Source organism: Calypte anna, chromosome 13 (genome assembly GCF_003957555.1).
Source record: "Calypte anna isolate BGI_N300 chromosome 13, bCalAnn1_v1.p, whole genome shotgun sequence".
NCBI classification, from domain to species: domain Eukaryota; kingdom Metazoa; phylum Chordata; class Aves; order Apodiformes; family Trochilidae; genus Calypte; species Calypte anna.
In genome coordinates, this window is record NC_044259.1 from 16,943,912 (window position 1) to 16,966,444 (window position 22,533).

The 22,533-nt window shown below is 48.8% G+C and overlaps 1 protein-coding gene across 2 annotated transcripts in view; it reads right to left on the minus strand.

Moving 5' to 3' along the window:
* Positions 1-12,232, minus strand: part of NR3C1 (nuclear receptor subfamily 3 group C member 1) — a 54,501-nt gene extending 42,269 nt beyond the window's left edge. For both annotated transcript variants that reach the window (XR_003988145.1, XM_030459468.1), the window contains exons 1-2: positions 11,923-12,232; positions 8,561-9,755 (exon numbers count right to left, since the gene is read on the minus strand). Coding sequence is in view for 1 of the 2 variants with exons in the window: in XM_030459468.1 (XP_030315328.1) it covers positions 8,561-9,741 (1,181 nt within the window). In the remaining variant the exon portion in view is untranslated. The remainder of the gene's footprint in view (positions 1-8,560; positions 9,756-11,922) is intronic.
* Between the last annotated feature and the right edge of the window lie 10,301 nt (positions 12,233-22,533).

The following is a 22,533-nucleotide window of genomic DNA, read 5'->3' on the forward strand; positions in this document are numbered from 1 at the left end:
TTTTCACAGCAAGTGTATCTTCAGTGGAATAACTTAGCATATTCTGAAGACCTAATCCTACTCAGCTAAGTGAAAACACAGTAATTTCTGAAATTAAGGAATTAAGAAGAAGGTGGTGCAGCCCTTCTGCCTCATCACAGCTGTTTTCCTCCAGAATCTAAAGAGATCATCACTGAAATAAATCAAGGAAAACAGCACACCAAAAAAAACACATGGGGAGGGAATTCTTTTCCCTTCAGTCTCCTCGTGGGGTTCTTAAACCAGAAGTTAAAATTTGCTAACAGAGCAGTTACCCTGAGAAAGCCACCACAGGGAGGTGACTCTGTTTCTAATGGCACTTGGGGTGAAACAAGGAGAAAAACCATTAACTGGGGCTATTTTTAAGGGCCCCCCCCAGCTCCCAGACAGCACTGGGGACAACCCCGGGGTGACTCCTGCTCCATGGAGATGCTCTCCCAGAGAGCTGGAGATGTTGTGGGAACCAGGGGTCCCCTTCCAGCCCCAGTGACACCGGAGCCTGGAACTGCATCATCCCAGAGGATGCCACACACACCAGGTCCTCCAAGCCCCTGAAAACAAAAATAAACCCCATCAGCTGCTCTTTTCTGTCACAGGGAGCAGCCTGCCAGCCCGACTGAAGCTTGGCAAGAAAAACCACTGAGAGCCCCAGAACTTCACACTTGTGCTCTCCAAAGCAGGTTATGACAGCATGGGAAGGCAAAGCTCAGAGACACAGCACAAGAGCTCCAGAGAACTCACAGAGGAGCTGCAGCCAAAAGCCTCACCAGATGCCCTCACACCCCAGGCTGCAGAGTCCTCTCTAAATGTCCAGCTGGGAAGAAGAAGAAGAAGAAAAAAGCAAACGAAGCCCAATCACACCCAAATCAGACAGCTGGATAGAAGCCATGGAATTCTGAGCAGAGATTTAAAAAAAAAAACAACGTAATTTTCTAAAAACTTCACAAACTGTCCAAGCCCAGATATGGTCCTCACACCCCAGAGAGATGCAGCCAAGCTGCTCCCTGTGAAAAACTGGGTATCCACCTGCAAACCCCTCTTCTCCAGAGTACCTGCAGGTATGAACAGCTCAGAGGTGGGAACACACGCATGGAAAACCCCAACAATCCACTCCTCCCCAGCACAAGGCAAGTCCCTGATACAGCCAAAAGCCCACCAGAGCAGAGCTCCTAAATAAAGACAATTCCAGGACTTTCCTTCACCTTCTTGAGCAGCTGATGATCAAAGCATCAGAGCTCAGGTCTTTAAAAAAACAAACCCAAAGGAAACACAAAAAGAAAGCCAAGCCTCGGCGCCACACGATGGCTTTTCTTTGCAAAAGAAAACCAGAATCTGAGCAGTATTTATTTACTTCAAAGTTACCGTAAGGCAAAGGAAAGGCCAGGAAGAAGAAATAGCTGCACAAAGCAAGAGAGGAGTAAATTGTGCCCTGCTGCTCACAAGTTTCACATTAAATCTTGTGTGACTGCGATGCATAAATATGATCAAGATCTCCAGCTGTTTTCTGACACACAGTAACTGTACAAACCTATTACCAATCCTAGGAAGAATGTGTTACTGTAAAATCTGATGTGGAACTCGGTTCCTTAACTAAATTACAGCAGCAGTGAGCTGAATTCAAGACAGACATTTATTATTATTATTTTGGAAATCCTTCCCCAACAGCAGTTTCGCCTTTGCCATCTCAGGATCTTTGCTCAAAAAGCAGAAGCTGCATCTAATATTCTATCTCCAAAACAAAGCAGCAGCAGCCTGACGGGGCAGTATTCCCAGATGACATCAGAACTGTCATTTTCTAGGAAGACTGAACATGGACTGAGAGCTCCAGAGGTGTGGATGGGACGTGGAGCTTGGCAGACCCAGGATGCAGCGGGATGGTACGGAGGCACAGGCTCTACAGGAGATGTCACGGTGGCTTCTGAGGAGCCCCATTTCCTCCAGAAATCCCCCAAATCAGTGATTATTGAGTTAAGGAACCACCCTTACAGAACTCTACGTGATCCCCTGGGTAAGTTACACCAGGACCTGGAACCTACACCAAAACCTCACGTCTGAGCAGCAAGGACTGACCTCAGCTCCATCCATCGCCTCCCAGGGACACCTCCCCAGGACACGTGAAGCAGGCAGGTGACAAGGATGGGAAGAGGAGGGGAGGTTTGCTTCTGTCCCAGCTTGCAGGGCTGTAGCAAATAACCTGGCAATGCAGGGCACAGCTTGCACGTAGGGAGAGGTTGGTACAGCCAGGGAACAAATGCTGGCAAGAAGAGAGAGGAGAGGAGGTGGTGAGCCCACAGGAGGCATGTGCACAACCTTATCCCCCTGGGGAAGATGAGGGAAGGAGAAAAACCTCCAGGAGACACCAAGGAATTACTCTACACTGATTCCCTGAGCCAGGGCACCCCTCCTGGGAGCAGGATAACTCATCCCTACCACATCTGTCACATACAGGGGACAAACCTGCACCTTCCCCCACCCCAAGAGCTGCACATCCAGCTCTTCACATTTCAAGCTGTCTCCCCCTCAAACGTGGGCAAAGTAACTCTTATTTCCAGTTTATTTATTTTTTCCCCCTACAGATATCTGCAACCAGTTGACGTGAAGTCAACAGCAAGACAATGAGCTGAAATAATTTAGGGGTTTGTTGTTTTTTTTTTCTTCTTTTGTGTGTCATCTCTTCCAGCTGTGCTGGTTCACTCCTGCCCCATGGGGATGAGACTATCCACTGACTGTATCTGTCTAGTATTTCCAGAACCCAGCATCCAGAGCAGAATTAACTCCTGGTCTGCGAGTGCTAAGAGTGTTATAAATGGCTCTGACACTGCAGAGCTCACAACTGCTGTGGTGAGCACACCAATGATCTGTCCATGCAACCAGGGGACACATTAATACTTGGGAAAATGAGATTAAAAAAGGTGTCTTGTGCTGGGCTCTGGAAGACAAAGGCTCCAAAGAGAGCTTAACCCAGCAAGGTCCCCGGGTCTGTACCTACTGTCCAGTTAAATCTCCTTCCCAGAAATAAAGATCCTTCCCAGAAATAAAGATCCTTCCCACCTCTTTGCACACAGGTTTGTAGCTGTATGCTGTGTTTCAGAGCTCATTTCTGTGTGCCAGAGGGGACACAGCTATTTCACTGACACCAACCCTGCAACTGCAGCTCCACAAAGCTTTTCCCATTGCTTGTAAAAAAAAAAGGACTGAAAAGAGGATTTTATTGGTGTTCATCACCTGGAGGAAGATGAGGTGGGAGCTGCTGTGGTTCCCCTGCAGCAGGGAGGGAAGGGATGGGCTTGGGCAGGTTTCATCCACCCCAGGAGAGGAAGGCAGAGAGAGCTGTGTCTTTCTGTACACCACAGGCAAGGGTTTGCCAGCAGAAAAGTCCCTACCAAGAAACATATGTCCCTGTGCTCCCAGGAACATTTCTGAGGGCTGACTACTTGTTCTCTTGTCAGGCTTGGGGAGAAGACACCGATCACAGCCCCCAGTGGGGTGGAAATGGATGTTTCTCAGGCCAGTGGGAAAGAGCTTTAACAAAATGTCCTAAGAAAAAAGCTCTAAATCACATTTTGCACTCAAGTGCCACCGCTGGGTCCCTTGTTTTCTCAAAGCAGCTCTCTGAAGAGACCCAGAAGCCACAGACTACTAAAAAAAATTGCTTTACAATAAGAGGATAATGAGTTGCAAGTCTGGTCTCTTGATTAATGCTGTGTATCAAGGAAGAAGAAGGAAACACAAAGGAGTGTGGCTAAAAGTTCTGCAGCCAACACAGGAGAGGAGGCCAAGTGGTCAGAACAGCATCTGCTCCACCACCTTCCCCATCAGCATCCTGATCCCTAAACCAGTGCCTGCTCTGGAAACTCAGCTGGGAGAAGCACACACACACACACACAGAATTCCAGCCTGCAATTACAGATGCAAATAGAATTGTTACCACTTGTCCTTTCCCTGCCTGAGCAGTAACAGCCAAAGCAAAAAGGGACATTCACACGTCCAGGAGAATTTCCTCTTGCTGGGTAAAAGTCATCTTTAAACACAGTAAATGCCCTCTGGAGGAGTTGTGTAATACATCTCGCTTCTCATTTGTGGGAAGATTTGGGAGAAGGGCTGCTCCAGCTCCAGTTCTGCTTTCACTGGTGGCAGAGGAGTCCAATGGAGTTCAAACAGCATTTAAGACACATGGAAAAAATGCAATGGGCAACAAAAATCAGCTTGTGTTTGTAGAAGCTGGAACTAGGCTTTAAAAAAAAAAAAAGGTATTATTGTAGGGGGAAGTAAATTAGCAGAAATTAACAATTTGGGTTGGACTTACAAAACCATACTCAGCTATTAAGTGAATGAATCAGCTCAGATTGGAAAAAGTGGATTACACCTTACATGACCTCCCATTTACCTGGCTGCTTTCTCAGGGCACCACAGAGCTTATTCTGCAGGGCATTCCCCACTCACCCCTTTCTGCCAAAACAATTCAGACTTTTTGTCATGTATTTCCAAGGCTCAAAGCCCAAGTGCAGTATTACATTAAGCTGACAAATCACAACTCAGCCTATGGAAAGCCTCAGCACTCCAAAGAACAAGTCTGGTTTTTATATCACAAACGAATTATTTAAAAAAAAATAGAAAAAAGAAAAAAAGAAAGAAAAAAAAGACATATTTCCATCTGTGCCATACATTATATACTGCTGAGTCAGACAACATTTAAGGAGCTGCATCCAAGCCTGCCAAGCCACTGGCCTTGGCCCACAGCCAGGCTGAAACAATGCAGCAAGACAAACGGACAACTGACCTTTCCCATTTCTAGAAAATGATCCCTTTTTTCCTTTTCCTTCTAGTAAAACACCCAAGTCCAGGAGGAATCCCAGCACGGGAGTGACAGCAGAGAGGCAACTTCTGGAAGCAAAGGCTCCGAGCCACGACGGACCAGCAAAACCTCTTCCCCCTTTCCAGATTCTCCTCCTCTTTCCTGGCTTCCCTTGGCTCTTGCCCTGCCTTAAACTTCCTTAATGATCCCCCACAAGCCCCAGCACTCGGAATGGTTTCAGATGTAAGAGGAGAAGCCCCAGCACTGCCAGGGGGGCCCCGTTTTTCAGAGAAGGAGAAGGCGCACAGAGCAGCCCCTGCCCCCCTCCCCATCACCCTTCCCACCAAGCCACATCTCCAGGAAGCCAGGGGAATAAAAGGGAGTCCAGCGATGGATTTAACGTGTACACCACCCCTGAGTCCTGCCAGCCTCCGGTGCTCAAATCATTTCCTTGAAACTCAACAAATTTTCCCTGGCGTTGGTGCAATAAATCACAAACAGCATCCCAGACACCACCAAACCCTCTCATTCTTCAGTGAAGCGTTTACCAAATGCTTTCAGTCTGGTTTACTCCTCTTCCAGATACTGTTCCACTTCTCCTAGGCAAGAAAGCCCAAAGACAGATTTTTCTCAGCCTCCTTCCATCCCCCCCCATCTCCTTTATTCCATTTGTGTTCTTAGCTCGCTCCGCAGCCACCCAGGGCCAGACCTGGCTGAAGCAGCCCCAGATGAAGCTGTCCCACCAGCCCTTCTGCTGCTGGAGAAAATCTGCAGCTTTACCTGCTCAGACACCAGCCCCAGGCTCTGCCCAGCAGCCCCACCAGAGCCTTCAGCCCCCTCACTGCCGGCTCCTTCCCATCACCCGAGTTTCTGAAGTTTGCATTCTGCTGGGTAGCTCCAGAATATCTCCTCTTCCTCCTCCCTCCCCTTCCCGGGAAAATTGATTAGCTTTCTCAGCCCTGATTATCACTCCTCTCATTACAGACACCACGCTGTGCTCTCCTTAGAAGCAAAAATCACTCCAAAATTGCAGCACATCAATTCTGCGTGTCTGTACAGAGACACGACGTGCTCCCCATTGAAACAGGCACTCCAGATACTACCAGGACAGAGCTGCAGCTTTATGTATTTAATATATAATGGATATGTTACCAAGAGTCAAATAATTCCACCCAGAAATATTTCCTGTTGGAAACCAAACTTTAGCAATTCCCAATTCTCCAGCTCCCGGCCTTCACCTCACACAAGAAGAACCTTAAAAAAAAACACAACAAAACCAAAAGAAAACCCACAAGAACCTGGCAAGATAATCCTTCCTTTGTTTCTAAAACAACTGCCAATTTTGTTAAGTCTTCTGTAAGACAAACAAACAAATCTCGAAGACATCACCTTAAACTAACCTAGTTTAGTCCAAATATTTCTGACAAGGTTCAGGAAGAAAGAGTTCCTGCTTCCAAAGCAAGGCTCCTTTGGATCTCAAATATCCTAAAGAGAAGTTGGAGCCTATTTTCCAGGGAAAAAAAAAAAACCAAAAGCAAACTCAAACCCTGTTGTTTTTAGAATTGGACTTGGTAGTTTCAGCGTATAAAAATCCTTGGGAAGCAAGAACAGCTTCCACAAAGGCAAGAATTAATGAATTTTTATGCACAACACAGCCAGGAGCCTCCAAATTCTTTACACATTCCTTGAATTAAGAGGAAAAAAAATTCCATTATCCTGAGGCAAACGAAAGCAACGAAAGAGAAGACGAGAAAACCAGGAGGGGAAGCAGGGTGTGGGTAGCAGGGGCTGTGGGGTGGTGGGGCAGAACCTCTGCTGGGCCCCCAGCCCCCCACGACACACAGACACCCATATTCCTCAGAATTGCTCCCAAAAGTCAAAGCTAACACCCAGCTCTGCTGCCTTTCTGCTCCAGGATCAAATGCATCCTGCAGGCATCCCGAGCAACCTGGGGTTTTGCATCATTGGGGGTTTCTCCCCAAAACACAGCCTGGAAACCCAATGTTCCTGACGTTCCCCAAAACACCAGAGAAGTATCTACGTGTAAGGCACTCGCCTGGGAACGCTCTTGGCTCGAGCTTAGCAGTTCTGTAAAATAAAAACAACGTGTGAACTTTACAGAAGAATTCTCGTAAGTGATGCTTCCCTTATCTAGGAGGGATCTGCTTACTTCAACAGTCATGAAATTCACCTCCCTAATCCAGAAACAGATTTCATGGTGATTGCCTCTAAAGATACAGTGAGAGCAGAGCAAAAGAAACCACCAAAAAAACCCCCACGAAACAAACTAAACACAACATGGAAGTTGGACTGATGACACAAAATCTCAGTACCAACGATTTTTACCCTCTCAAAATAAACGCTGAGGCACGTTCAGTGTTCACATCTCAAAGCTGAATTTATCTACAAACTTTCATTTTCCCTTCTGGATTCCTGGCATGACAAATTGCTTTAACTACTACAACAGAAAAAGGAAAAAAAAAAAAAGCACAAACCACCCGAAAACACGTTTTTTTCACTGCAAAAATCAAAGCCTGCGAAAGAACTCTAGAATTAAAGCAAACTGAAAGCTGTCTTCCTGCAACACAGAAGAAATCCTCACACACCTCATTCCGACCGTGGGAAAATGGAGCAAATACCACGCAGGGAGCGCCCTGGGACCGATGGAGAACACTCCAGGGATCAATTGGCAGTGGGGCAATAAAGAAAAAAAAAAACCAACCCAAAGTTAAAATAGATTAATCCATTAAAAGCCTACTGGGGTTACTCATATGGACTCCACGAGCCATTTTCTAACTGAGGCTCCAGAGAAACCCAGCAAAAACCTCTTCTTCCTCCTGCCTGCGCAACAAAGAACGGCGGCGGTGAAGGGACCCCCAGGTGTTCCTCCAGAAATGGGAACCCTCCCAGCCACCAGCACGCTATTCAACATGTCAGGGAAGTATTTTACTTAAATATCTGCACTACAGCCTTACTAAGCAGCAAACATTACTCCAGAGCCACTTGAAATACGCCCCAAGCAGCTCCATGAAAATTCCTGCTCTCGGAATGCCCCCAGCAGCAAGTCCTCCTCCAGCTCTGTTAAAGAGTTAAATTCCAGGTGCACATAAAGCTCACTGCAAATATTCTTATCTCTCTAAATGCAGTTATTGAACCAACTGATGAGTATTTCCTACTCGGAACCTTCTTGTCCATGTAAGGTAAATGCAATACCAAGCAAAGCTAAAACTCCAGTTCGGCTTCAACGCGACTCTAGAAATTCACCCAGCAACCAAGTTATTTTTGTGCATAACATTTAAGTAACACGAGGATGAAGAAAAAAAACAACAACCAACACAAAACTAAATGAAAACCAACACACAGTGACTGATCCTCCAACCTTTGAGAATGAAGAAGCTTTTGCATTCACTTCAATACTCCCTTCCCTACAGATCCCTCCACCACATACTCCATTTTCCCTCTTGCTTCTACCTTAGAATTTTTCTCACTGTTACCAGTGTGTTTTGTAAAGCATACCAGCTCCCTCCTCCTCCCCGCAGTACCAACACTTGAGTACTTTGTCAAAGTTCCTATTGCACCACAGAATAAATACACAGCAGCACAGACAGGGGTACAGAACCCATGAAAAAGGGAATGACTGACTTCCAAAGGAAAAAAACCAAAATAAACCCAAACCAAACCAGCATGCACGCAGCTGTGCTAAAAACACTTGTAGCATTTTAATAAAGAGCAAGGAAAACTAATTACCTTGAATAGCCATTAGAGAAAGCAGGTCTGCCAGAAAGGTTGAGTGTTCCCAAAGGAGCTAACGTCTCATCCCCTGAGCCCTGGCACCTATTCCAATTCTCTGACCCGGCAGGAAGGGATGGAATGATATTAAAAATTGGTTTCTGATCCTGCTGCTGAGCGAGCGATGAAGTATTTAAATCATAGTGATACATCTGTCCCCCAGAGGTACTGACACCATGGATAGATATGGCAGAGACTTTAGTACCCAGCAGGTTAGACCCGGAGAAGTTTGCCTGGCAGTACACTGGGCCCATGTTCTCTTGCTTTATGCCAGGAGTACAGAGTTCAATGAAGTCTTCCTTTTCTGTTTTCACTTGAGGCATTGGCATTTTGGAACTGGGCAAAAGGTCACCGCAGTCATTAATTTTAGGCTTAGTGTCAGACAAAACAGGAGGCTTGCAGTCTTCTCCCAGGCTTCCTTCCAGGAGGAAGGCATCATCTGCAGAGATGGGGGACAGCAAGCCACCATCATCCAGCAAGGGGTCGAGCCTCCACGGGCTCCCGTTGGGCTCCTTGCCAGGGGATACCGGTGGCAATTCTAAATCCTGGAGAATATCCAGGGTGCTTTGGTCTTCAGAGAACAATTTCAAGTTGCCACCATTCGAGCCGACCTGGCCTTGGACTGCAGTTCCTGACTCTAAGGGGACGTTGCGGGTGGCCATGCCCGGGAAAGCCGTCTCCAGCGGCACCTCCGAGGACGCTGCTGCTGCTCCCTTGGAGTCCTCGGCCAGGCTGGAGGACTTGTTCAGGCTGGCAATGCTTTCTTCCAGGAGCCTGAAGTCAGTTTCTCCAGAAGAGATGGCAATTTGGCCCTGCTGCGAGAAGCCGAGGTCGTTGCCCATCACTTTTGAGTCTGTTTCCCCCATGTAGAGACCCATGGAGAGCGAGACCGCCTTGGACAGGTCCGGTTGAGGCACATTGTTTACTAATCCTTTTGGAAAGTCAGTCAGAGCAGGTTGCTGATTGGAATCTGACTGAGAAGACGTGGGGAGAGGAGATGCAGACACAGGGGCTTGGACAGAAGCTCCACCCCTGAAGGGTGGGTGAAAGTCCATCACGATCCCTCCTTTGGTACTGATGAGCGCATTTTTCCTGGTTTCCTCTCGATCCGATGAGTTAAGCAGTTCTTTGGAATCCATTACTTTACCATTAGCTACGAAAAGATCAGAAGCAGGCAAAGTTAGCACGGCGAGGATGTTTTATCAACAGCTTGAAAAGAATTTAAAAAAATAAAATAATTAAACAAGGACTCAATCGTTAGCCTGAACCCGGCTTAGCTGCTCAGAGCGAATGCTACAAACTGACCAGGGCCACGCATCTTCCCCAAATCCACTGGGTTTGGGTGGTTTGTTTGCTTATTTCTGACTGGTAACAAGGAAGTGTATTTTTTTACAGCTTTGCTAAAACCCAGCAAGCAGCTCAGAATCAGGCCAGAGCACAGGACATCTTTCTGAACACCCTTTCTAGTTCTGCTGCCCAGCCCGGCAAGCAAGAAGAATCGTCCCCAATTCCCAAGTTCTGGAAGGCAACTTTCCCTGCTGTTTAATTACATCTTGAGCAGGGCAAGGGAGGGGAGAAGGATGTTCCCCCTCCATCCCAGAGCCACTTCCCTCTCTCCCTGCAGGTTGGGATGGACCCACAACAGGTCCAGCCAGCTCTCCTGCTCCCCACTGCCTGCCAGACAGAATCCAGGTGGTTCCTTATCATCCAGTACCAACACGACCTCCCCACCATAAAAACACCAAGTTTTGCCCTCTTTACACAGGTCAGGCTTAAAATACAAACCCGTGCATCTTGAAACACGCTCAGATTCTTAAAATAAGCCTCAAACTTATAAATAAAAGCTAACTAAAAATAAAGTAGGATTTCTATTAGCTTCCGTGGCACTGACAGCTCGCAGGCTTTTCTCCAAACACATCCCAACGCTGCAAATTTCGTCTGTTTGTATTTACTACGTTTATTTTCAGCAGGGAGCATAAATATTTAGAGAAAATGGCAAATTCTTAGGCAAACTTTCCATGCCGTTCGCCTCCAGCTTGACACTAACCACAAACAGCCGAGCAGCCACCGCTCCCCCCCGACCCCAGAAAGAGGGGACGGTGCCCAAACTCAAGCCTGGCCACGGAACCACCCACTGAGCAGTGACCCCACAGCTCCCACACCAACCTGACCCTCGTCTTAATTGCCGACCCGACGGCTCTGCCACCCATTTTCTCCAGGAAAAGCTGCCGAGGAAAGCTGCAGCTTTCTCTCTGCCAAAGTTAAGGCTGCGATCAACAAGGAGTCCCCCACGTGTAACAAAAAACTTAAGGTGGCCCCAGCGTCCCGAGAGGGAGAAAATCAACGCCGAAACCTTCCTTGGTCCTTTGCCACCTCCCCGCGCCGTCCGGGTGCCCTCGGCCGCCGGGATCGCGCCCCGGGGTGAACACCTGGGAATTCGGGGTCACACCTGGGAATTCGGGGTCACACCTGGGAATTCGGGGGCCACCCAAGGGAAACGGGGCACTCCAGTAGCCCCCCCCCGAAACCCCACGGACTGCAAACAGCGCGGAAAGACCGCGGGGCCGCTTAAGGTGGGCACCACATTGGAAAAAAATAAAGTGGATCTATCTAGCTCTGGTTTTGCCCCCCTGCCCGTTTCGGTTTGGGGTGGGCTTTTTTTGTTTTTTAACACGAAGAGGGAGGAAAAATGTAGTAATTATATTTGACAATTTCCCCCCAACGTCAAAAAAAAAAAAAAAAAAAAAAAAAAGCAGCAAACCATCCAGCGTAGGAAACGTGTCAAAAAAAAAAAAAAAAAAAAAAAAAGCAGCAAAAAACCCAACCCAACAGATGCAAGAGCCTGCCCGAAGGAGGAAAAAAGCTGCGAATACTTAAAACTGCCGGATTACAATAAAATCTCCTTTGCAAAGTATAGTTTTCAGAGAAATGTGTCGAGACCTGTTGAGCTGTCTCCCTGGCACACCTACTTCTGCAAAATAAGAGCAGTCCGCGGCTCCAAGGCTGCACCCGGGGCTCGGCTCCCCCCTCCCCGCTCCGCACCCCCCCGCCCGAGCAGCCCCCGCGCCGCTGACACCCAACGCGCCCATCCCGGGGGCGGCCCGAGGGCAGGGGCGGGCGGGCTGCCGGCCCGGGGAGGGGACCCCCACCTCGGGGGGCAGTCGCGGAGCTCCGCTACCACCGTGCCCCCTCCCCACCCGTCCCAGAACCCTTCCGGGGGCGGCTCGGCTCCCACCGCCCCCTTTCCCAGCGCCTCCCCGGGAACTTCCCCCGGCGAAGCGGTTGCCCGCAGCCCCCCGCCGACCCCCGCCCGCCCTTACCTCGTCCGGGGAAGGGGGGGCTGAGGCTCCTTCAGCCGCCAACTGCCATGGCGCCCCGGGGCGGGGGGCGGCTGGAGGGAGCGGGCGGGCGGGAGTCAACAGCCGCCCCTCCAGGGGCCGCGGCGGCGGCCAGGACCGCTGCTCCTCCTCCTCCTCCTCGTCCTTCTTCTCTCGCCGGTCCGAGACCCTGACCTAATCCGGTGCCTGCCCTTCCCGCGGCGCCCCCTCTGTTAATTAGCGCTAATTGCCTCCGCGGACTTCGCCCCCCTCCTCCTTTCCCCCGCCGCCCTCCGCGCCTCCCCGTCCCGTCCTTCCGCCGGGCAGCGCGGCGCTCAGCAATGCTCTGCCCCCGCCACAAAATGGAGGACGGCAGCGACAGCCTCCTCCTCCTCCTCCCCTTCCTCCTCCCTCCTTCCCTCCCTCCGCCTCCCCGACGTGGAGAGGGAGTGGAGAGAGCCGGCGAGGAGAGAGGGGCGGCAGCGGCACCAAACGCGCCCGCCGCTCCGCGCTTTGCGCGCACTCGCTTTGGGTTGGGCCGGGCTCGGCTCGGCTCGGTTCGGTTCGGCTCGGCACGGCGCAGCTCCCCAGCCCTCGCCCGATGGGCCCAAATGAGGGGGAACGGTGCAACCTGTTGGTTGAGACGGGAAACTGCAGCCTGAGCCTCTCCGCCGAACCTCCGAACCCCCTCGGCGGTACCGGCGAATGGCAGCGCGGAGCTGCGGGACGGGGCGCGGGGGAGCCCGGCGGGGTGAGGGCGCTGAGGAAGCGGCGGAGCCGCCCCTCGTCTTTCCTCTTTCACTTCCTTCAACTTCCTACCGAGGGGGAACTCCCCTGCCGCCCTCTCTCCTTTCCCTCCTTCCCTTCCTCCCCCTCACCGGCCGCTCCGAAGGTCCCGACCCAACCCGCACCCGGTGCCGGGGGGTCCGGGCAGCGGCTGTGCCCTCCTCGGGAGGAGGAGGAGAACTCCGAGCCTCTCCGACGAGAGAAGATTCGGGGGAGAAGGGGAGGAATGGACGGGCTGGAGAGAGGGAAAAATCCACGGGAAAACCGCTTGGAGCTTGGTGGGACAGCGCTGGGTGCGGAGCGGGGGGAAATGCGTGAAAAGAGGCGAAACCGCCTCAAAATAGCGGAGGGGACAGGGAGAGAGAGCCCGGTTTGTTCCCTGCAAGCACCGGAGGGACCGGTGTGAGCACTGAGACTCATGAGAAAACTTCACGAGTAACGCTGGCGTCCCCCCGAGAAGTTCACAGGTTTTTGGCTTTTTTTCTTTTTTTCTCTTTTAATTAAAAAAATAAAGTCACTGAGGAGTGCGCTGGCCCAGGGGTGGATTTGGGCCGCAGAGGCACCAAGAAGGAGGCGGTGCCGGTGGGGCATCCCCAGCGGGTCCGTCTGCCCAGTCCTGCAACGTTTCTGGGCAAGAAAAGACCAAAAATTGTCAGCAGGGAGGCAGAGCTGGAGTTCAAAGTATCAGTGAAGTAAAAGGAAAAAGCAAAAAATCCTGGTACCTCGGAGAAGTGGGGAAAGAGGGGGGGAGGTGGTAAATCCTCTCAGATTTGGCTTTTCCTGAAGCTGACAAAAATTCGGGTGATGGAGGGAGAGGCACAGCGACCCTCTGGGCATTAATTGGGAGATTTAAATGAGATGGGAGCTAATGAGCAGAGGAGGCTCTCCCTGGGACTGTGCTGAGGAGCACTTAGTATCTAGGAATGGTTATTCTGATAGCCCATAAATTCATTTCCACAATACGAGTTACAACAGGGAAAAACATTTTTGCCTTTCAAGCCCTTCAAATGTAGATTTGGGGATTCTTCCACGAGGAGGGGAAAGAGAAGGCCACGTAAAAGCACAGATTATAAATCACTATTAACCTGCCCTTATTTATTTTAAGTAATAAAATTTTACCGTGCCACACTGAATTTCAGAAGATATTTTCATTTAAACATGCAAAGCGTGTGTGCCACCTTAACTTCATATTCGTTTAGGTTTTGAAAATTGTGAAAAATGGCTCTTTAAAAAAAAAAAAAATGTAGATAGTCCTCTGCAAGCTCCCCTGATGGAATGGATTTTTTTTTTTAAGATGTATTAGAAACAGCACCCTGAACTGTCATCTGGTGCTTTCAGAATGGTGCAACGAATTTACAGCTCACAGGAAACACTTCATCCCATGCAAGGGAAATAAAATAGCAGAAGTTGGAGTACTCACAGACACAAGATCTTTGCTACCAGGTTACTGGAATGTTGCAGAGCTCCTTGGTAATAAATAAAACGACTCTCAGAGCATGGGATCCTGCAGCGGTGCTGCTGGGACTGCACCTGGAAAACGTGTTGCTCCGTCAGCATCCTGCCTGCCCCAGAACCCCTCCTGCATCTTGGACCCCTGACACTGGGTGGAAACCCCGGGGTGGGGATGAGGAGCAGGGAACCACTGCTGGATCTGCACTTGGAGGGGACTTTACAACCAAGCTGTTTAGTTCTGAGCCATTTAGATGAGAGCTTCTGTTTACCAACACACACTCAGGTGCCTCATTGCAGCTGGGTTTGCACACTCCCTCCCTCCTGGATAACCCCCCTGTTTTCCTATCATCTTTTAGCCAACAGGACCCGATTTCTGAATGCTGGAGGGAATTTTTTCATCACCATCAGGCAGGGACACGGTGGGAGCTGAGGACATCTTGGAGGCTTCTGATAGAGGGGGGATGGAGTGCAGGGTGTGCAGGAGGGGGATCTGGGCAGGGCAGAGCAATTCCAGCCTCCCTCTCCTGAAGGATGTTTTTCCACTTGTTGCTAAGGGCAGCAGCCAGCACTGCAAGGTCCTGTTGGTAAAAACCACAATTTGTCAGTGAACTCTGGAGCACCAGACATGTTCAGTTTCATCCCTTGTTTGCAGGGTGCTGCAATACACACAAAACCTGCCTCTGAGCTTAGTTCCCTTTTAAATGTGGGTTTTTTTCCTTTTTTTCTTTTTTTTTTCAATTGAGCAGATGATAAACCTCAGGTATTTTCTTCATCCTTGGAGGTTTGGGCTCACAAGTTGCAATAACAACGTGCTACCCCTCTACCTAACACCTTAAATTGGACTACATGCTGGTGATCAGAGGTAGTGAAAACTCATTTTTGCCAGTATATTAATATTAATATTCATGAGATAAATTACGCTTTAAAAGACTTTTTTTTTTTTTTCCTGTTCAACTGAATGCTTAGAAGGTGATGAAATGAACTGGCTGGGAGTCTATGGCTTACGTTATGCTGCTGATTATTTTTGTCCCTTCCCTATAAATCTATGGATTTCTCCAACATCTGGCATCGACAGCTCCTCTTGGAACATAATTGGCCTTCAAAAAGATTTTAATTACTCAGTATGAGTTTTCTACCACTGAAGTTCAACCTGGTTAGCTTTACATTCACATTTAAAATACCCAAATGCCTCTGGTCAGCTGAAAACAAAGGGGTTGTTGGGTTCTAGAAGGGAAAATCCTCTGTCAATGTTTCATCTTCTCCTGTGCCAGTCCAGGATTTCTCCATCCTCCTGGAAGTGTCAGCATAAGAAGTTCTGGTTGGGGTAGCAGTTTTTATGGCTTTAACTATTTTTTGGGGCCAAGCTGAAGAAGACCAAATCTCCCACCAAATATAAGTGTTGTTTGGTTGGTTTCTACCAGCATGAGCTGGAGGGGAATTGGGTAAAATTGGGTAAAATTTGGTTTTTAAGAGAACCTCTGGTTCTCCTGAATAAGGAACCTGTGCACTCTAACAATCATTACCCAAATGCCACGGCTGTTTTACAGATCAATAGTTCAGTAATGAAAGACTTCAGGTAGAGGAGTTTTTTCCATCCATCTCTAAATGCCTACAAATGGCATACCCATTAATATTCTGTGTAAAGAATGAAATGTATTTGGACAAGAGAGGAAAGATTTATTTCCACACGCTAGGAAATCTGAATCTGAGGAAGAACTGTAAATATCCCCAAAAAAGCAGGATCAAGGGGAGGACTGAAATGAAGCTTCAGCTGCTGCATGGCACTGACAGTGAACGTTTTGGCTGCAGCTCAGTGCCTAATTTTGAAAGAGAATTTCAGCAAAGTAGGTCTGGTGAGCATCCAGCTGACCCAGTACTTCTGTGGAGCCACAGGAAGAGAAGGGGGGATGAACTGTCACACAATAGACTTTTAAAAAAAGAATATATATATATATATATATGTCTAAATGACTGCACATCCCTAGGCCCCGGTGGAATAACATTGCAGGGGTGCTGAGCTTCAGCCTGACCAAACACCAAGTGGAGATATTAAAATACCTAGCAAAGTAGGGACCATTATTAAAGCCTGAAAAGATAATTTCTGACTGAAAGGGGATAAGCAGAAAATTCATGGAAAGCAAGAAGTGACCTCAGCCTGGTGCCCAAATGTCAGAAAGATCTGAAGCACCGAGAGGAACTCACGTGGCTGCCAGATGCAGACATCAATCTGTCTGTCTGTCTGGGCTTGGCAGGAACAGCACAGCCAGCCCCCAAATCAGCCACACAGCTCCCTGAAGGGATTCATAACCCCCAGGAAGCATCCAGGTATAAAATCCACCCTGGAGGCACCCTGGGAAAAGCATCGACCCCCTCGGGATGCAAGGAAAGAAAGAAGTGTAAAATGCTGGCACACGAGCACCTTGAAATACGGGGGAATTTCTTTGGTTACAAAGTGCTGACAGGCCCTGCAGGAATAGAACTGACACGTGGGTCCCTGCTGGCAAACAGAGAGAGGCCACTGGGCATCTGTACTAAATCATTCTCGGTGCTAGGAGCAGGCTGGGGGGGAAAAAAAAAAAAAGAGTGAAGTTTTTCCAGATGAAGCTCTTGAAATAGAATAGCAACAACTTTCTCTGTAACCTTCAAGAAATGAGTGTATGGCATGGTGCTAGCAGGCACTGGAGATCAGGTTCACTTGGTTGGAGCTGTTTTGCCTTGGTAGGACAGAGGAGTTTGCAAGCGGCCACTATTTCACCTGAAGTATTGACAGGGACACAAGTGATGTCTTTGATCTCTGAAGTAATTAATATAGATAAGATAAAGGCAAAAAAAAAATAAACCCCAACAAATAGATACCAAAGAACAAGAGCTGCAAGTCATGGACAATGGGGAATGGAAAGAATTTGGTCAGAGGGAGGACATGGCAGCATCAGTGAGCAAGAAGTCCATGTCAGTGAAATAAGATCTGACTAAATAAATATTCCCAGAGATATCAGGAATTGGAAGATGATTGTGCAGATCAAAGAATTTGCATTTTTGGAATAAAAACCATACAGAGACCACAAAAACCAATTCATAAAGTCCTTAAGCCTTCTTGGAAGGACTTCCAAAACACAAGGGCTGCATTCCCTTTTCCTACAAAATGCTGATTTTGTAGCTGTGCCTCACAGGCAGCTCCTGTAAATCCGGTTTAATTGGAAGAACTCTTCCTCCCTTCCCAAGCTCTTGTCTCCCTGCAGAAATCCCATGACATGCCTGGTGTCTGCTGCTCTTCACAGCCACCAATCTGCCAAGATCTTGGTTGTCTTGGTCAGTTTTGTTTCCTATCAGCTTGTAGGAATTCTGTTTAATTCCTGACCATACTCCAGAGTCCCTTTCCCAGTGGTTGGAGCCTGTCAATAGTTCTCCAGCTAAGCCAGGATGGACAAACAACGTTCCCCACAGGCCCAGGGGCCCCTTCCCTTCCCTTTCCTTCTCTTCCCTTCCCACTCCCAGGTCCCAGCTCCTCTGGGCACTCATTTGTTAGGAACCCCCCATGTCAGAGGAGGGCACAGAGGCTCCGTGCCATGCCTACCTACATCCTCTTTAGCTTAATAACTTTTTTTGTATTCTTTCTGCTTTCTTCCTGTCTTTATTTCCTGCTCGAGTCCTCCAGCTATTGATGTGCTTTGTACTTCCAGTTCTCCCCAGGTCCTTCACATCCACTTCAACCACTCTTTTCATTTTCCCACTGCTCCCTTCTCCTTCCCAGATCTTTCCTCTTCCCAGGGGTCGATCTGCTTCCTTTCCAACCCCTCTGTTTCTTCCTTCCCAGAGGTTTCACACTGCACTCAGAGCACAGACTGCCCTGGAATCCTTCCTCTTCCTTCTCCCCCATCCTTCCCCATCCTCTTCCATAGGGATATCTGGGATCCCTGGGCTCTGCCAGCTCCTCGGGGCACACGTTGGCTTCCAGGAGCTGGGATGAAGAGGTGGCTACCAAACACATGGACCTCCAGCTTCCTCCTAAACTGGAAAAACCCGAAGCCTGTATCCAATTGATAACCCCCCACAGGAGGTTAAATCCCTTCCTGGCACCAGGAGATATCAACTCCTCCTCCTTCCATCAGCAGTGTTTGGACCTCGGTGTTTATCGGAGCCACAGGAACAATTGTGAGCCCTGAATCCACCCCTGTCTGGGGCTGTACTGACAACAGAGGGAGGGCTGCCTTCTCCTGCAGCTGTTTTGTGTAAAGAAAGAAGAAATCTCAGCTGCAACTGGAAATTAATCTGAGGAGGTCACGGTCCCATTGAGCTCTGCTGAAGGCTGAGCCCTGGATGGGATTCCACAATTCCGTGACAAAGGGACAATGAAAACGCCTTCTGCAGGGATGGGGAGAATTAATTGGGTTAATTGGGGAGGAGTGCTCCGAGACGGGCACTGGGCTGAAGTCATATGGAAGCAAACACAAACGACTCGGTTGTTGTGCAGAAACATCTGGCAACAACATGCAAGGAAGAGGAAACTTTTGTTTTATGCATCAAGACCTCTCTCCACGAAGAGAAGAAAACTTCAGCTAATTACAGGATGCCTGCAAGAAAAAAAAACCCAAACACCTTGTATTTCAGCGGTATTTTTTCCTGCAACACAATGCCGAATCAAAACCAGGAGCCAGGCAGGGCTGGGGAGGTGGCAGGAGCTGAGCATCCCTGGATGGGAAGCAGCCTGGGAGCACAGGGACAGCTTTGCACCTCCTTTTCTTTTTGTCCCTTCCTTTGTTCCGGAACAAACACCTTTATCTGGTGACAAAGGGACAAATTAACAGCCAGTTCCAGAGGCAGGACCCACCTCCTGGGAGTCTGACTGGATGGAGGGGTTTTTGGAGGGTGTTCTTCTGGCACATTTCAGGAGTAAGGAACCTGGACTTACTTTGATTTAAAGCAAGTCAGACCTCCCCTTGTTAGTGGTTTCAAATCACGTTCCATAAATTTAGGGTTTGCCAGCAATAAAACAGAATTATATGCAATTGAGCTCACTAATGAAAAGGAATTCAGGATGTGACACTATGAGAATTTTAAGCTCAGACTCCTGAGTAAAATATATAAGTAATGGTAGAAGCAAAGGAGAAATATTGCCACTGAAAATATGTTTTATAAAATGTCATATACCTGTTAAAACATCTGTCTTTACTGCAGGAGATATGACACCCCTTCACATTGAAAACATAATTCCTGCCACGTTCAGTACCACAGATGGGTCCTAATTCAGAGCCTGAGCCCAAGCCAGGAGCCAACAGGAATGGTTCTTGGAATTGCAGCAGATGCTGCATACCAGGAGAGGATTTCTAAATCTTTTCTTACATAAAACACACCTGAAATGGAAGAATTCCCAGGGAGGTGAGACATGAAAATGCTGTTTCTTGGAACAAGAAGAGAAAGCAGCATCAAATCATTTTCTGAGGTCTCCATCTTGTGAGTCCTTATGGAAGAAGAATTTGTCCCTGTGCTTTGTCACCCATCTTACTCCCTGTGCTTTATTCCCAGGAATAGAACTTCCAAAGGACTTTGGTTTTTAAGTAAGCTTCTTCTGTGATGTTTGGTTGGGAGATCTAACAAAAACCCTGAAGCCCTGGTAGGGATTTGCTTGGAGAGGTTATCCCTGGTGTCAGGTTGGCACCACAGAACCTGGTCCTGAAATTGCAGTGCCAAGAATAAAGAGAGATGAAAAGGAAATCATCTTGCTTCACCTGGAGTAGCAGGAAGGGAAGTTCAGAGCCCCCCAAATCGTGGGGGTAGTGCAAAGCCCTGCTTCACCAGTAGAGACCATTCTCTTTTTTTACCATTCTTTGGGTATCTGCTGCATCTTGCAGGTGTAGCAGTTACACAGGGGTGAAGGAAATGCTGCTTTTGGTTTGCTTTGAGCTGCAAAGGATCAGCTCAGCCTTCTGAGTCCTGTTCCTCCAGCAGAAGGAGCAGAGCACTGCTCCCCTGGAGCTGCCTCAGAGGGCTCTTACCCTCCAGACCTCCCACAGCCTCTTCTCTCTTTTCTCTTCTCCTCCTCCTCTCCTCTCCTCTTCCTCTCCTCTCTCCTCTTCCTCTCCTCTTCCTCCTCCTCTTCTCTCTTCCCTTCCCCTTCTCTTCCTCTTCCTTCTCTCTGCTCTTCCTCTTCTCTCTTCCCTTCTCTCCAGCCTGCCAGAAGCTCTTCTCCTGCTCCCAGATGACTTATTGACCCTTTTTATACCTTTTTTCCTTTCCAGCATGCACTTGCTGTGATGGGTGAGCAGCATTCCCCGTGCCAGCCCAGCCCTGGCCACACAATGCTGCTCTCTGTTTTGTTCTCTCTTCCTTCCCTCGTCATTCCTGACATTCCAGTTGATTTTTCTGACAGCCAGCACTGAGTTTATGTTTCCACACAACTTCGTATCCCCAGTAACCCTTTTTTCCCTGATGGCCCAGCTGAATTCCCAGCCTCTCACTGCACACACATCCTCTCTCTCCTTTGTGCCTGGGTCATAATTTCCTGGCCATAAATCCAGCCTGGGGCTTCATCCCCTGCTCACTCCGTGTGCTGAGCTACTTCTGCAACTCCTGACAGACAGATTTGCTTTTTATTACTTCCAATCATTTATTTCCAGCCCCTGCCTTTGTCACCTCCTGCCAGCTCCTCCCCTTTCCCAAGCCATGGGGGGATACTTGGAGTGGGCCAGGTCCCTGCACAGCTCCCTGGGGTCTCCCCTGTCACACTCCATTTGCTGGGAAATGACCCTGTTCTTCCTACCTCTTGCTTCTCTATTTTAAACACTTCCTGACCCTTCAGAGGATCTCCTGGCTTCCCCTGGGGAGCTCAGCTCCTCTTCAACTAATGCTGCATTGAGTAGCAAGGAATAGAAAGTAAAGGAATAGATCTGACCCCTTGTTAAAAAAAGAACAAGAGAAGGAGAGGAAAGGAAGGAGAGGAAAGGAAGGAGAGGAAAGGAAGGAGAGGAAAGGAAGGAGAGGAAAGGAAGGAGAGGAAAGGAAGGAGAGGAAAGGAAGGAGAGGAAAGGAAGGAGAGGAAAGGAAGGAGAGGAAAGGAAGGAGAGGAAAGGAAGGAGAGGAAAGGAAGGAGAGGAAAGGAAGGAGAGGAAAGGAAGGAGAGGAAGACTGACTCTCTTGGAGCAATGCAAAATGTTCCTAAAAAAAAGGTTTCTTGTACAAAACAAGTTCTCTCTCTCTCTTTTTTTTTTTTTCTTCTTCCCCTTTTTTTTTTCCTTTTTTTTTTTTCTTTTTTCTTTTTTCCCCAGCCATGGTGTGAGCCTACCTGTGAATTTGCAGGCAGGAGCCAGACACTCCCTCCCTGCCAGGACAGAGGGGATGAGGCAATGGCACAAGTACTGCAGGAGTGATGATGGATGGGGCTCACCCCAGACAAGGAGAAGCCAGAGCTTATTACTCCCTGTGAGTTGTTCCCAAGCTTTCCCTCGGGGTGCTGCCAGGCTGCAGAGGGGGCTCTGCACCTCCTGTGTTCCAGGAACCTGCTGCATCTCTTAGGAGCCCACTGGGTGCTCTGGGTGGCCAAGATGCCCCTTGGCTATGGGAGATGCCAACCAAACATTCCCATCACGGGCACAGCCCCACACTGCTGGAGCACAAACTCAAACCAAGCAGAGAATAAAACAAAACCAGAAAATAAAAAGTTTTTTGCTGCTCCCCTCCCCATAGAATCAGTCTGCCTGGCTGGGAAAGACACAACCAAAGCAAGAGGATCCAGGGAAGAACACTGAGAAATTCCCCCCTGACTCCAGAGGCTGCCACTGTGCTGCTCACATCTCCTTGCAGAATTTAAAAATGGGAGGAACATGTGGAGTGGTTAAAGGCTGAAAGCAGAGGTTTGGTGCCTCAGCTCTCCCTTCTCCAAACTTGAGTTTCCTCACCAGACTAAAGAGAAGATTTACAGCTCTTTGTAACTCTGAAGCTTTTTGTGTCCTGCAGCAGGTCGAGACCAATAATAATTATCAAAAATAATTATTATAAACAGCACTAAGTGCTCATTTTAGAATGCCTTTCAGTGCCCCCCCCAAAAGAGGAAGGGAAAAGTGGCTCATGAGCTGCAACTTCTCAGCAGCCCCAGGAATGACCAGAGGTGACTGCATTGCCCCAGCAAACCAACACGAAAGCTCAGCACACGCCTTCTGCCATCCCTGCTTAACTTGAAACGATTGCAAAAGGGGAAAAAACCCAACCAGAAACCCCAAAGGCATTGCACTCTATCCTCCTTGCCAAAACACTGCTGTGCCTGAGCCCTCAGAGAGAGAAAGGGAAGAAAACTGGAAGGTGGGTGACAGAAATGGCTCTGAGGGTCCCAGCATCCCAGGGGGGCTTTGGGGCTTCCTGCTGGGGCCATCAGTGGCCCCCAAG